General features: G+C 46.5%; 1 protein-coding gene across 1 annotated transcript; it reads left to right on the top strand.

Annotated features, from left to right (window-relative positions):
• Positions 1–9,677: 9,677 nt before the first annotated feature.
• Positions 9,678–12,737, top strand: Mrpl11 (mitochondrial ribosomal protein L11). The gene is made up of 5 exons (XM_048458390.3): positions 9,678–9,882; positions 10,252–10,347; positions 10,714–10,807; positions 10,893–11,052; positions 12,471–12,737. The coding sequence occupies exons 1-5, from the start codon at positions 9,760–9,762 to the stop codon at positions 12,574–12,576; spliced, it is 579 nt and encodes a 192-aa protein (XP_048314347.1). The 5' UTR covers positions 9,678–9,759; the 3' UTR covers positions 12,577–12,737.
• Positions 12,738–14,658: the final 1,921 nt, after the last annotated feature.

Genomic DNA, 14,658 nt, shown 5'->3' with positions numbered 1-14,658 from the left:
CCTCAGAGTTAGATTATAATCTTGGGAACAATCTTGAGAAACAGGAGTTATCTCCTTGTGATTATCGCTGGTATTTTCGGAATCTTCCAATGATGCCCTCCCTACCTCTTTTGGGTTATTGAGTTATGGTTTCTTCCCTTAAATACCCCTTCTCCCAGTTACTTGGGGTCAAACTCCTCTACCCCTGCGTGAGATATGAATCTTGGCCCCAGCGCGCTGGTTTCTGTCAATAAGCCTCGTGTGATTACAGCAAGGACGGTCTCTTGTGAGTTCTTGGGGGTGTCGTGTTATCCAGAGACTTGAGTGAGAGTCTCCCAACTCCGGGGGTCTTTTAGAGCTAGTTTCAGGATAGGCTCCAAAACTACAGAGAAACCCTGTCTTGAAAAACACACACACACACACACACACACACACACACACACACACACACGGATTTTTGTAAGTTCACAGCCATCCTGCTCTACATAGTGAGTTCCAAGTCAGGCAGAGTTACAAGTGAGATGCTGTCTCAAGATAAAACAGGGGTCTGGAAAGATGGCTTAGTGGTTCTGTTCCCAGCACCCACATCGGAGAGCTCACATCTGCCTGTGTCTGCAGCTCCAGGAGATCTAAAGCCCTCTTCTTGCCTCTGAACACTTGCACATGCACACATACTCCTGGCTGGGTGTTTGGGAGAGACAAGGGGGAGCTGAGACACTGGGTTCTGCTTAAGCCTACGCTGGAGGCCAGAGGGTGGACTTGGAAAAGATGGATCTCGGGCTACTGAGCAGAAGAGAACTGGCCTGCCTTCTCATATGATCATCAGGACCGTAGTGGCAGGTTGGCAGCAGTGTATGTACTTTGTGCTGTGGCCACCATGGCTAATCCATGAACTCTTCAAGGTGACATGGGAAAGCCTTGGAATTTATATGCCTCAGAAGGACAAGACTGAGAGAAGCTAGTAGGCTCATAAGTGGACTTATGGTGGATTTGACAAGTAGAATGGCAAAATGCCAAGAGTCTCTGTAGACGTTAAGATGGAGGCAACGAGGCTCTAGACGGTGGTCTCTGGGTCTCCGGCTCACCCCAGTGAGGCTCTAGACAGTGGTCTCTGGGTCTCTGGATCACCCCAGTGCCATGTGTCTAGGGAAATGTCCTGAGGTTGGCGAGCTCATCACAAGAACAAGAGAAGTGAGGAGGGTGAATGGCTCAAGACTGAGCTGAGGGGCTGGAGAGACGGCTCACGGCTAAGAACACTTGTTACTCTTGCAGAGTTCCCAGGTTCAGTTCCCAGTCGCCATCTGGTGGCTCACAACTGTCTGTAACTCCAGTTCCATGGGACCCAGTGCTCTCTTCTGATCTTCACAGGCACCAGATATGTTTGTGGTGCACAGATATATAGATAGGCACTCATGCACATAAAAATAAGCAAACCAAAATATAGAGAAAGAAAGAAGAGTCAGTTGAAATCTGAAATGACTGGGAAAAGCCAACATGTGCTGAGTTCTGCTGCTTCCCAAGAGGGGTGGAGGGGCTGAGAAGAGAGGACAGTTCATCTCAGAGCAGGCCTGTGCAAACTACAGCATACAAAGCGAATCCAGCTCTGTTTTTGTAGATAATACTTTTTAAAAAAATAATTTATTTTATTATTTTTAATTATGTGTTTGTTTTTGTGTGAATATATGCACATGAGTGCAGGTGCCTCAGAGGCCAGAGGAGTTGAATCCCCTGGAGCTGGAGCTACAGATGGTTATGAGCTTCCTGGTGTAGGTGCTGGGAATTGAACTCTAGTCCTCTTTTCTCCTGAACCATCTCCCCTTCCCCAAACACTTCTGTTGGTATGTAGTCATGCTCTTTTATCTGTTGCATGTTGCTGGATTTTCTTTTACCCTAGCCCCACATTGGAACGCCAAAATGTTGCTGGTTGTTTTTACTTTCTTTTACTCGTTTAACTCTTCTTTGTGGGGGGGCCACCACCCATCTCCCAAATAAATCACACAGGGAGACTTATTCTTAGTTAGATGTCCAGGCTTAGGCTTGGCTGTTTCTTGCCAGTTTTTCTTATCTTAAATTATCTCATTTATCTGTGGCCTCAGACTTTTATCTTTCTCTATTACTGTATACATCTTTCCTTCTTATTCTGTGTCTCGCTATTTAGTTGAGTGGTTGTGTAGCTGGCCCTGAAGCTCTCCTCCTTCCCCTCATTCCCAGATCCCTTTCTCCCAGATTTCACCTCATATTTATCCTCTCTGCCTGTCAGCCCTGCCTATTCCCCTCTCCTGCCTCTCTATCGGCCGTTCATCAGGTGTTTCACACAGGCACAGTAACACAGCTTCACAGAGTCAAACAAAGGCAGTGTAAACAAATGCCACATCCCAGCAGTTGTGCGTGGCTGCTGCTGTAGCTCCCCAACAAAACCGGGCAGTTATGAGATACAGAAGAGTTCTCAAGTCTGAAACTGTTAGTGGCTGGACTCTTCAAGTTTTTGCTGGCCTGTGTGTTCAGAAGACAATGAATGTTATAATTTATGTCTCCTTTGACACTGAAAGTACTAATGGTTTCTATAAATAACATGTCAGATAACCCACAGGAAGTCACCGGGAGGATTAAACACAAATGTTGTTGGGAACAACTCGCTTCAGTGTCTGACTGTATTAGTTACTAATTTCTTTATAACAAACCACCAGCCAGATGCTGTTACTCGAGGTTTTGGGATTCAGGCTCTGGCAGTCCCAACAAGCTAAACTCTGTCTTCCACCCTCAACATGCCAATTAAAGAAATTAAAGAGACTAATAAGAGCACGGTGTTGGTGGCACACGCCTTTAGCCCCAGGATTTGGGAGGCAGAGGTGGGTGGATCTCTGAGTTCAAGGCCAGCCTTGAACTACAAGAAGTGAGTTTCAGGACAGGACAGTCAGAGCTACACAGAGGAACCCAGTCTAGAAAGAGAGAGAGAGAGAGAGAGAGAGAGAGAGAGAGAGAGAGAGAGAGACAGAGAGAGAGAGAGACAGAGAGAGAGAGAGACAGAGAGAGAAGCAAGAAGTAGAGAAGGAAGAACATTGAGGAGACACACCTACTCTCAAGTCCATCCTCCAGGGACTGGCATAAGGTTTAGGTTTAAATGGAGGGCAAGAGATTGCAGCACAAGTTCTAATTGTTCTTAATAAAAACCCGAGTCAGATATTAGGGGCTGAAAGCTGAGAGATCAGAGAAGCAGTGCAACCAGCCACTAGAGAGACCTTTTACCTCTGTCAAATCCTCTCAGACCAGAAGTGTGATCCTGTCCTCAGACGGCGCCCTCTGACTGACTGCTCCAGACTGCATCCTCAGACTACCCTACTCTCCTGTCTCCTCCTGTCTTATATTCCTCTCGCTGCTCAGTTGTATCATTCCTGTCTCCACCTCCCTTATGCTGGGATTAAAGGCATGGGATCCCAAGTGCTGGGATCACCTTTGTGTGAGCTCTGTTTCTCTAATAGACTGGATCAATTTTGTGTAGCCCAGGGTGGCCTTGAACTAACAGAGACCTGTCTACTTCTGTCTCCTGAGTCCTGGTATTAAAGATGTAAACCACCACCTCCTGGCCTTTATGGCTTAGCTCTGCACTCTGATCTTCAGGCAAGCTTCATTTGTTAAAACATAAACAAAATATCACTACAAGAGATATAGCTAAGTGGTCCTGGTCAAGGTGCGGCCTCATCCAACACTGACGCAATGTGCAAGGTCAGATCTGCCCTGAAAGGTCACCTGATCACTTGTCAGAACTCCATGAAGTCTCTTTACGGGAGGCAGGTTCCTCCTCTGGCTGGCACCAGGCTTCAGCCTTTCCCTTCTCCTTGTATAAGATTCCTGGAGGAATTATAGTTCTTTGGAGTTCATTGTTTTGATAGTTTGACAGCACAAGTGTCTCTCCCTAAAACAGCTTCCTTCCTGCCATGGTGGTTATAGTGTAGTCCCAGAGGCCTAGCTCTTGGAAATCTGAGGCTGGAGGGTTGTGAATCGGTGGCCATTGTGGTCACATAGTGAGTTCCAAGATGTGACTCCATCTAAAAAAAAGGAAAGAAAGAAAAGGAAAAAAAAAACCTAACAAAACTGATAAGCCTTTAATCTCAGCACTTAGGAGGCAGAAACAGGTGGGTCACTGTGACTTCAAGGCCAACCTAGGTGGCACAGTGAGACCCTATCTTAAAACAAACTTGACAACTGAAATAATAAGCACTTATGCCATCCCTGGTGCCACAGTCCTGCCAACCCAGCTACTCACTTGAGAAGCTGAAGCAGGGGAAAGGAAAGTTCCATGCCTGCCTGGGATAGCAAGGATGTTCCAGCCTGGGAAATGTAGTGAGAGGGTGTCTCACGATAGAAAGTGAAAAAGAATGGTGGGGTCTAGCCCAGTGGTGAAGCATTTCCCTGCTTTGTGAGGCCTAAATTCAAGCTCCCGGTACCACTACATAAATTAAATAAACCGTAAACGTTTGTTATCTTACTTTTTGTTTCCTTTGTCTCTCATTTTATCTTTTTGACAGTTATCACAGCCTGCGGCTCACGGCTTGTGCCGCGAGTCGGTCACCCATGCTCAATAAGTCAATTAAATGTAGAAAGCTAGTTAGGCAGCGGTGGCGCACACCTTTAATCCCAGCACTTGGGAGGCAGAGGCAGGTGGATCTCTGTGAGTTTGAGGCCAGCGTGATCTATAGAGCAAGTTCCAGGACAGCTAGGGCTACACAGAGAAACCCTGTCTTGAAAAAAAAAAACAGAACAAAACAAAAAAATGTAGAAAGCAGACGAAGGAGATTTATTCAATGTTGGCCACACTAGGGAGTGGGGCAGAGCGCGCGCACACACACACACACACACACACACACACATCTATTTTCTGAGTCCTGAAATGAGATTAAAGTTGGAACAGAGGACCAAGGCTATGTGCAGCAAGCAGTTCCAATCAAGGTGTGGCCCTGCCCACTTTCAGGCGTCATCTCATCCTCATCGTCTGGGCTCTGAAGAGTGGGGACTTGTTGAAATTTCTTATTGGAAGATAAATCCCCCCTCTTGGTGGTGCTCTTTTCTTCTCCCAGCATGAAATCCCAGGGGAAAATTCCATTACTTTGGGTCCACTGTTTTAATAGCCTGATAGCCAAACTGAGAGATACGGGTTTCTCTTTAAAATATCTTCATTTCTGCCAGGCCTATTACAGTGTAAAGCCAAGGATGACTTTGAAATTATGATCTTCCTGTCTCTGCCTTCCAAGTGCTAGGATTTTAGGTGTTACCATGTTACTAGTCCTTATAGCCATATTCTTGATATCAACTTTCTGCCACAATTGAAAATGTCTCTTTTTCTGATTTTTTCCCCCAAAGCCATTCTTAGTTGTTGCCGGCTGGAGAGCCTGGAATTTTTCAAAACCATCCAGTCCTACTTCTTTTTGGCTTGGGAGTACCCTTATCAGTTTACACCTCACTTCTCACATTGCAGTCTAAGCAAAAATCAGAATGAGGTGGTGCTCTCCACACTCCACCTAGAAATCCGTGCTGTGGCGCATGGCTCGTTAGGCATCTTCGGTTCTGCATGTAGTCACAGAAAGCAGTGTTGCTACATTTGCTGCCACTATGTATCAAGGATCTTCTTGCCCTGAGACCCAATGGCATGTTCTTCACTTCCTTTTAACCTTGACTATTACCAAAGGCTATCAGTTATTTACTGACAGTATCTTTAAGGCTCCATCAGATAATGATCTAAGGCAGTCTCCATGACATGTGCTCTGGTACCCACTCCCTTTTGTAGTATGTATAGGGGCTGTGCCTTGCTTCTGACCAGAGGTTTAGAAAAGTGATAGTCTGTACATGATCACGAATACGTGATGTAATATGTCCCTAAGTTCGTAGCACTTGTCTTGATTGGGATGAAGGGTTAAGTATCTAAAAGCCTCTTTCACTGTTCTGATTAAAGAAAAATCTGCTTCTGCAGAGGCTGTCAGGGTCTTCTCTCACGCCTCCATCAATCCTGGTCTAACAGTGGGTCTATGTGTCACAAAACTGAGGTTAAGCCAGGCGTGGTAGCACATACCTTTTATCCTAGCACTTTGGAAGACAAGACAGATCTCTGTGAATAAAAGGCCAACTTGCTTTGCAGAGTGAGACCCTGTCTCAAAAATCCAAAACAAAACAAAGCGAGCAAAAACAAAATAAAATGAACTAAGGATGGCTTCCAGCCAGTAGCCAACAGGAAGAAAAATTCTCAGTCCTAACACCATGTGCAATTGAATTCTACCAATTAAAGTGAATCATTCCCCAGGGGAACCTCAAGGAAGACCATAGTCCCACCCAATGCCTTCAGTGAAACCCTGTGAGACCCTAAACGGAGTCACCTCCAGAAATGATGAGGTCATAAATGTGTGGCTGGCTTGCTTGTTTGTTTTGTTGTAGTGATGAGCTTTGTCTTGGGGATATTGAGACAGGGTAGTCCTGGCTGACCTGGAAGTCACACAGAGATCCCCCTGCCTTTGCTTTACAAGTGCTGGGATTAAAAGTGTGTGCCATAGCTGGGCACAGTAGCACATGCCTTTTATATCACTATGAAGGCAGAGGCAGATAGATCTCTGAGTTTGAGGCCAGCCTGGTCTACATAAGGAAGTTCCAGGATATTCAGCGCTACACAGAGTAACCCTGTCTCAAACAAACACACAAAAACACAACAAAAACAAAAAGTGTGTGCTATCATACCCAGATCTCTGTGTGTGCATGTGTGTGCGCGGGGTGGTTGACTGCATAGATGTCTGTGTATATGTGTGTACCCAGCGCCTGCAAAGGTCAGAAGAGAGGATCTGATCCCCTGGAACTGTAGTCACGTTTGATTGCGAATCACAGTCTGGGTGCTGGGAATCAAACTTCAATCCTCTGGAACAGCAGCCACTACCATCTCTCCAGCCCAAATTTGTATTAATTCTGTTAAAGACTTTACAGTGGGGCTGGAGAGATGGCTCAGTGGTTAAGAGCACTGCCTGCTCTTCCAAAGGTCCTGAGTTGAATTCCCAGCAACCACATGGTGGCTCACAACCATCTGTAATGAGGTCTGGTGCCCTCTTCTGGCCTGCAAACATACACACAGACAGACCATTGTATACATAATAAATAAATTAATTAATAAAAAAGACTTTACAGTCATATAAAATAGAAGTGTGGTGAAGAGAGAGTATCAACCTTTGGGGAAATGCAGCTGTCCTTACATATCTATAGCTCTGTAAATTGCCCCCAATAAATTCATTTCAATCATCAATATGAATTTGAGTTTGGTCCTTCATGCTGCTGGTGCCATCCTAGACTGGAAGCAGATGCTAACTTTACATCTTCTCAGTAAAGTCACACAGAAGCTGGTTGTTGTGGACTAACCATTTACCCTGAACCATGCATCCGGAAACAACACTTGTAAATTCTCAGTTTCCAAGGATTAGGAATTCAAGAACAGGTTGGCTTAACAGTTCTGGCTTAGAGTCTCTCATAGAGTTGTAACAAAGTGGTCAGTATAGGCTTTAACTGTAAGAAAGATTGAAAAGGGACAGATGGTGGTGGAGCACGCCTTTAATCCCAGCACTTGGGAGGCAGAGGCAGGTGGGTCTCTGTGAGTTCAAGGCCAGCCTGGTCTACAAAGTGAGTTCCAGGACAGCCAGGACTGTTACACAGAGAAACCCTCTCTTAAAAAACAAAGACAAAAAAAAAAGAAAGAAAGCTGGAAATGGGTGCTAGGAAGGTGGCTCATTGGGTTAAGTGAACATGAAGGCCAGAATTCAGGTTCACTAGGCAGGCATAGTGATCAGCATATAATCCCTAGAACAAGTTAGCTAATTTGACTAGCTGGATCAGCAGCCTTTGGGTTCAGGGAAGAGCTACTTCCACATAAATTGTAACTTCCACATACATACACGTGAACATGCAGATATACTTGCATATCACCACACACATACACACGCCAAAACTTAAGAGTCTGAGGAAGTATGGGAACTTAAGTTAGTTTCTCTGGCACACATGTAAAAACCTGGGACCAGTGTAAAATCACTCAGCAGTTTACATCTGTAACCCCGGAACTTGCGGTCTAACAGGGACAGCCAGATCCCTGAAGTTAATGGCCAGCCACACTGGCTAAACTGAAGAGCTCCAGGCTCATGAGAGATCCTGTCTAAAAAATAAGGTGAGATGGAGCGTGATCAAGCAAGACCTCCAACATCAACTTCTGGATCTCAAAACTTGACTTATGGACAGTTGCTTCCAAGTTGTCTCAGTCTGGTGACTGGGGGGGGGTCAACTTGTGAAGAATTTTCGTTCTATACTATTGTGGAAAATAATGGAGAATCAAACCTACAATGAGTGGAGCTTCACAACCAGGTGTATGAAAAGTTTCTGGGCCCTGATAAACCTCCCCGCTGACTCAATAATCCGAATCAGGACCAAATCCAACCAAATTAGAAAGAGCCCAGGTATAATGAATGCCAATCCCCCCCTGGTGGCCTTCCAGCCCCCCAGAGAGGAGATGGGGAAGGAAGACCGGAAAACCATATATTTGTTCTCTGAGACACGATTTAAATACCCTGTGGCAGTGGTCTTGAGCATCTCTGGGGAGGGGTCATCTTTGGCAGGCTTTCTCAGAGGTGGAGTCTGGACCGAGGCAACTCCCAGGGAAGGGGCTTTGGGATGAAACTTCCACCCAAACATTCCAGATTCATTGGATATATGGATGTCAGGGGCTGGGGTGACACTTCCACCCAAACAGTGTGGTCAAGGAGAGTCGGTCAGAGTCCTGCCAAGGCCATTGCTGTCTCAAAGTGCCTAGGTACACAAGGTCACTTGAGGGAGTGATGACAAAGGCTTCAAACCCCGAGGGCTTCAAACGTCATTCACTAAAAAGCAAGAAATTACAAGGAGCTCTGGAGAGTATGGGGCAGGATGCAGAGTGATGTAACATGCAACATCAAATCTACTGCTTCCAATAAAAAAATATGAAGGACAGGGGAGCAATAAAGTATGCCTAATAAGCTGGAGGGAAATCAGGTTTGATTGAGGCGAGGGTCCCAAAAGCTCTGGGGAGGTTGTTTCCTTTGTTCAAAAAGCAGTAACTGCTCTCTTGATTCAAGTATTGTTCTAGGGAAATGTGTTATTGGGCAGCCACAGTAATTCTGAAAGGCGCCGATAATATTCGTTGTGCAGAGGATGAAATCAGGTCATCCTGACCTAAACTCAGCTCTCTGTCTCACATGGAACAAGTTCATAGCCAGAAAGAGCAGCGGTCGGCCGGATTGTTTCCACTCTACACTTGCAATCGTACTGTTTTCATGAAACTACGTGAGGAAACAGAAGACCCCAGGGACTCCCACTTGGATTAACTTGCTGCATTTCAAACGCTAAGTTCTGACAGATGGCAACCTGGAGCACAGCTAATAGCAGGCTCAGGATAAGGAGCTGAACTACATACCCACAATGCCGTGCGGAGAATCAAGGTCCCGCATTACGTTTTGGCTGTCTAAGGTAGTGCCTGTACGTATTCCTGAGGGAAATGTGTGTTCTGAAACCATACAGGCTCCCTTCCTGTTTTCAGAGGGCAAAATTTAGATTTTTTTAAAAAAATTCTTTAACCCGTCTTTCGTTGGAGAGCTGTATGACTGAAACAAGGCTGCTTTTTGTTGGCCTCACCCTAGCCTAATGTGAGGACCCTTAACCTCTGACCCAAGATGGCAGCGCTCTGAGCGTAGTTCTTGCTGCTTTAAGACGAACTTAGACTGAAAGTCCCGCATCATGTCGAAGCTGAGCCGGGTCACTCGGGCCCTCAAGAAGCCCGAGGCCGGCGGCGTGATCCGGGCTATCGTGAGAGCGGGCCAGGCTATGCCTGGGCCCCCACTAGGTCCCATCTTGGGGCAGGTGCGGTGTCTGGAACCCGGCTCAGGGGACACGGGAAGGTGGCAGCCGATAGGCGGGAACGTGCGCTGGAGCTGGGGAAGTCTCGCTTAGAAACGTGTCTCCGCTGTTCACACCCGCAGGCCTTAATGTCTTTGTTACTTACGTAGCCTCTTTTGCCCTTCCCTTCTCTGACCTTCCCCAGTTAGCTATTCGCTGATTAAGGGGGACCTTGCGGACGAAGCGCCTGGACGAAACTGTAGTTGAATGTGGGTAGAAGAAATAGAAATACAGGGACATGAAGACGAAGGGCGTGCGGGGCAGGGGTTCCTGAGTGATAGAAAGCCTTTAACTCCCACACTTAACTTTTTTTTTTTAATGCCTTCCTCATAGCGAGGTGTCTCTATCAACCAGTTCTGCAAAGAGTTCAACGAGAAGACAAAGGACATCAAAGACGGCATTCCCCTGCCTACAAAGATTTTTGTAAAGGTGCAGAGTTTCGTTCGATATTCTTCCTGGCGCTTGAAAGTCACCCGGGGTTGCACCCTAACCAGGTTGCCACGCTCCGCTTTTCTCATTTACACAGTGAAACTAGGCCATAATTTCTCTGAACTGGCTTAATCCTGCCGTATTTTGGTTCCTGACTTTCATCTCACTGGAGCTTCCAGAGTAGAGCTGGCCTAGGAATAAAAATGCCAGGGATGTTTGCTACGGATTAGCTTTTCCTGTTTTTTGTGGTGTTATAGGCAGCACAGGAAGGCAAATTGATGGGAGAAGAAAAGGGACATTATAAATTCCCTGGACTCGAATAGAAAAACAAAAAATTCTTGTTTATCTTTTTTTGTTGTTGTTAAGCCCGACAGGACATTTGAGCTCAAGATTGGGCAACCCACTATTTCCTACTTCTTGAAGGCAGCAGCTGGGATTGAGAAGGGGGCCCGGCAGACAGGTGAGGACCAGAGGGGCACCTGAGATTCCGATGTGTCCGGAAAGAAATCAGTGACACCTGAAGCATTGCTTGTTCTCCCTCCCAGGGAGAGAGGTGGCAGGCCTGGTGAGTGTGAAGCACATATATGAGATTGCCTGTGTCAAAGCTAAGGATGACGCTTTCGCCATGCAAGACGTGCCCCTGTCTTCTGTTGTCCGGTCCATCATTGGCTCCGCCCGTTCCCTGGGCATTCGTGTGGTGAAGGAGTGAGTATCCTGAGAGCGGTGTTGTGGGGAGGGCACCCAGGAACCTCTTAATCTGGAAGGAGCGTTGAGAGGGCCTATTATAGTGAAATAGTCAGGTTTCAAAGACATTTTATAGCGTATAAAACATAATAGACTTCATTATGACATTTTCGTGCATGTAGAGGTTTTGCTTTTGCTTTTTGTTTGTTTTTTTTTGAGACAGGGTTTCTTTGTGTGGCTCTGGCTGTCCAAGAACTCCCTCAGTAGACTAGGCTGGCCTTGAACTCAGAGCTAAGAGATCTACCTGCCTCTGCCTCCAAGTAGTACTGTGATTAAAGGCGTGCTCCACCATTACCCCGCTACATGTAGGGACTTGAGATTCTAACAGAAGAATATGGGCTGAAGCCTCGTTTATTTGGAATATATTTCATAAGCATGTGTTACGTGCTAGACATGGTTATGGACACTGGATATAACCAGGAATGGGGAGTAGTATTTGGCCACTCTGGAGAAATATATAGTCCTAAGGTAGAGGCAGATCCATGCATAGAGATTTTGACATGTAGTCAGTGTTGTTTAAGAAATTGGTGGATGTCGGTAGAGCAGAGAAGAGAGTGCCTGCTTTTATCTGGTGTGTCAGTGAGGACTCTTTGAGGGAGGTGACATCAAAACAGCCCAGGACAAGGAGGATAAGGAAAGAAATGTTCCAAAAAGTGGGGGATTGCACTGAGCAATGAGAGGTAAGGGGCTGAAGCTACACTCATTGTGGGCTAGGAGCCTTGTCTAGAGGTGGGGTGGGATACCGGCTGAGGCAGAAGCAGTCAGGGGGGAGCTTTGGAGCTGCCTCACATTCAGACTCCATCCTGAGGCCAACAGCTGCCCAGGTCAGCTGGCTTTGGATGATCTCAGGAATTGTTTCCTTGAAGTCACTTGTCAAGTGAGAGAGCATTTGACCCAGACCACATCAGACACAGGAACAGACAGTCATCATGGGCCTCTTGCTGTTGATGTCATAGTATCAGCAAGGCTGGTATCGGCTGTTCCTCACAAGGGAATCAGAGCAGAGCACAGATGGCCTTGATGTTTCTTCAAGTCCTTACTTTATGGGGCACAGAGATACATTGGTCAGATTCCTACTTGAGGGGAATGTCTACATGCAACCCTGCCTCTTCCTTGTGTGAAGTGTTTGTGGCTCAAAAGAAGGACTAGTAAATCCCAGCAGCATAGTAGAGAGCACAGGTTAAGTAGGACGTTAAGATGGGAACCAAGGTCGGGGAAGGTAGAGTGTGTGGTTCTCTCAGACACCTCACTATCTGGCTCCAGGTAGAGGAAGCAGGTGAGCAGAGGTATGGAAACTGGGAATTCCAGGGAGGGAAAAGGGCAGGGCAGCTGAGGTCTGTGCTAGGACCCCACTCACTAACCTCTTTCTCCACTTGTAGCCTCAATGCAGAAGAACTGGCAGCTTTCCAGAAGGAACGAGCCGTGGTTTTGGCTGCTCAAAAAGAGGCAGATTTGGCAGCCCAGGCAGAAGCTGCCAAGAAGTGAACTCAGCCTTCTACACTCTGGGATTTTGAAAGAAGAGGCCAAGAAGGGGACCCACTGAGAAAGCTGAGCCCAAGGAGAGGAAGGGACTTCATGACTTTATATATTTCTATACATGTGCTGTGCCAAGGGATCAAGCTTAAATAAACATCCTTTGTCATCTACCCTCAACTTCTCTCTTGAGACCCCGGAGATGGGAACTAACACCGACAGTTATCGATCTTCACAGGTGTGAGCTGCCCCACAAGTGAGCAGGGATCTTTATGCTTCTCGTGTGAGCACAGGTGCAGCCAAGCAAATTACCATGCCCAGTGCCTTAGTTAATTTTGTGTTATTATATCAAAATAACCAAAGCTTGGTACTTTATAAAGAGAAGATAATCTATTTGGTGCTGGTGTCTGGCAATTGCTCTCTTGGCTGTATCACAGCATGGTAAAGTGGGAACAGTTACATGTGTAGGGTCACCTATGAGAAGTAGCCTCCCTTCCTTGCCAACATTAATGAAGGTGGGATTTCTCAGCACCTTCCACTAGACCCCACTTAAAAACATAGACTTATCCAGTTTCTTTGATATGCGTGTGTTTTCCTGCATGTATGTATGTGCATCATGTGCATGCCCGGTGTCTTAGGGTTTCTGTTGCTGTGAAGAGACACCATGACCACAGCAGCTGTTCTAAAGGAAATATTTAATTGGTGTGGCTTGTGTAAAGTTTCAGAGATTCAGTTCATTATCAGGGCAATAAGCATGGCAGCGTGCAGGCAGACATGGTGCTGGAGCTATAGCCGAGAGTCCTACATATTGCAGGCAACAGGAAGTCGACTGAGACAATGGGTGGTATCCTGAGCATAGGAAACCTCAAAGCTCACCCCAACAGTGACACACTTCCTCCAACAAGGGCATATTCACTCAAAGCCATACCTCATAATAGTGCCACCCTATGAGATTATGAAGGCCAATTGCATTCAAACTATGACACTTGGTGTCTTTCAGAAGACAGTATTGGGTCCCCTGGAACTGGACTTATGGGTACTTGTGAACCACGGTGTGGGTGCTGCAACTGAACCAAACGAGTGCTCTTAACTGCTGGGCCATCTCTCCAGTCCTCTATTTTTTGTGGTTTGTTACTGTTTGTTTTTGAGAAAGGGTCTCACTGTACAGTTCTAGCTAGTCTCAAACTCAGACATCTACTTGCCTCTGCCTCTGAGTGCTGGGTTTAAAGGCATGTGCCACCACGCTAGGCATAGGCCCCACTTTTAAAGGATTCCACCACCTACCACACTGGGAATCAAGGCTCCAGCACATGAACCTGGGGAACCTGTCATAAAATTCAGGATCTGAGCTGCTACAAGTGTGGGAGTTGTAAGACAATGGTGGTACACGCCTTTAATCCCAGCACTCAGGAGGCAGAGGCAGGTGGGTCTCTGAGTTCGAGGCTAGCCTGGTCTCCACAGTGAGTTCCAGGATAGCCAGGGCTACACAGAGACACCCTGTCTCAGGATAGAAAATAGAGGCCAAGGAGAAATCCTGTGTTCAGGGTTGAGGATGTAGTTTCCTGGTAGGACTTGCTTATTTGAAGCCCCAAGTTCCATTCTCCGCACTACAAAACAAGAAGATTAGTGAGTGTGTTCTTTTTCTCAGGGATGAAAAGGCAGTTGATGAGGTCCATAGCATAGATACTGAGGCTTGGTGCATTGCTTGTCTTTCCTTAGGAGTACACTGCTTGTCTTTCCTTAGGAGTCTATTTGTTGGGGCACTTCCTCTTTAAAGAGGGGATCCTGTGGGAGAGATCGGGTCACAGGGAAGCTTACATCTAGATACAAGGACACTTTCAGGTCTCCCTACCAAGTGGGTGTGTTTTGGTTTTGAGACTGGATTCCTTGGCTGGCCTGGAACTGGCTATGCACACCAGGCTGGCCACAAACTCAAAGGTCTGCCTGCCTCTGCTTCTTCAGTGCAGAACCGCCACACCCAGCTCCTTACTAAGGTTGGTTATTTGTTTTTTAAAAATTGCTGGGGTTGTTTGTGCTTCTGGGAATGAAACCCAGGGCATAAATACAAAGCAAGCGCTGGATCACTGAGCGTCA

The sequence above is a fragment of the Myodes glareolus genome, chromosome 7 (genome assembly GCF_982192425.1).
Source record: "Myodes glareolus chromosome 7, mMyoGla1.1, whole genome shotgun sequence".
Classification (NCBI taxonomy): Eukaryota; Metazoa; Chordata; class Mammalia; order Rodentia; family Cricetidae; genus Myodes; species Myodes glareolus.
Note: the sequence above shows the minus strand (reverse complement) of the source record. Positions and strands in the feature narration are given on the sequence as shown.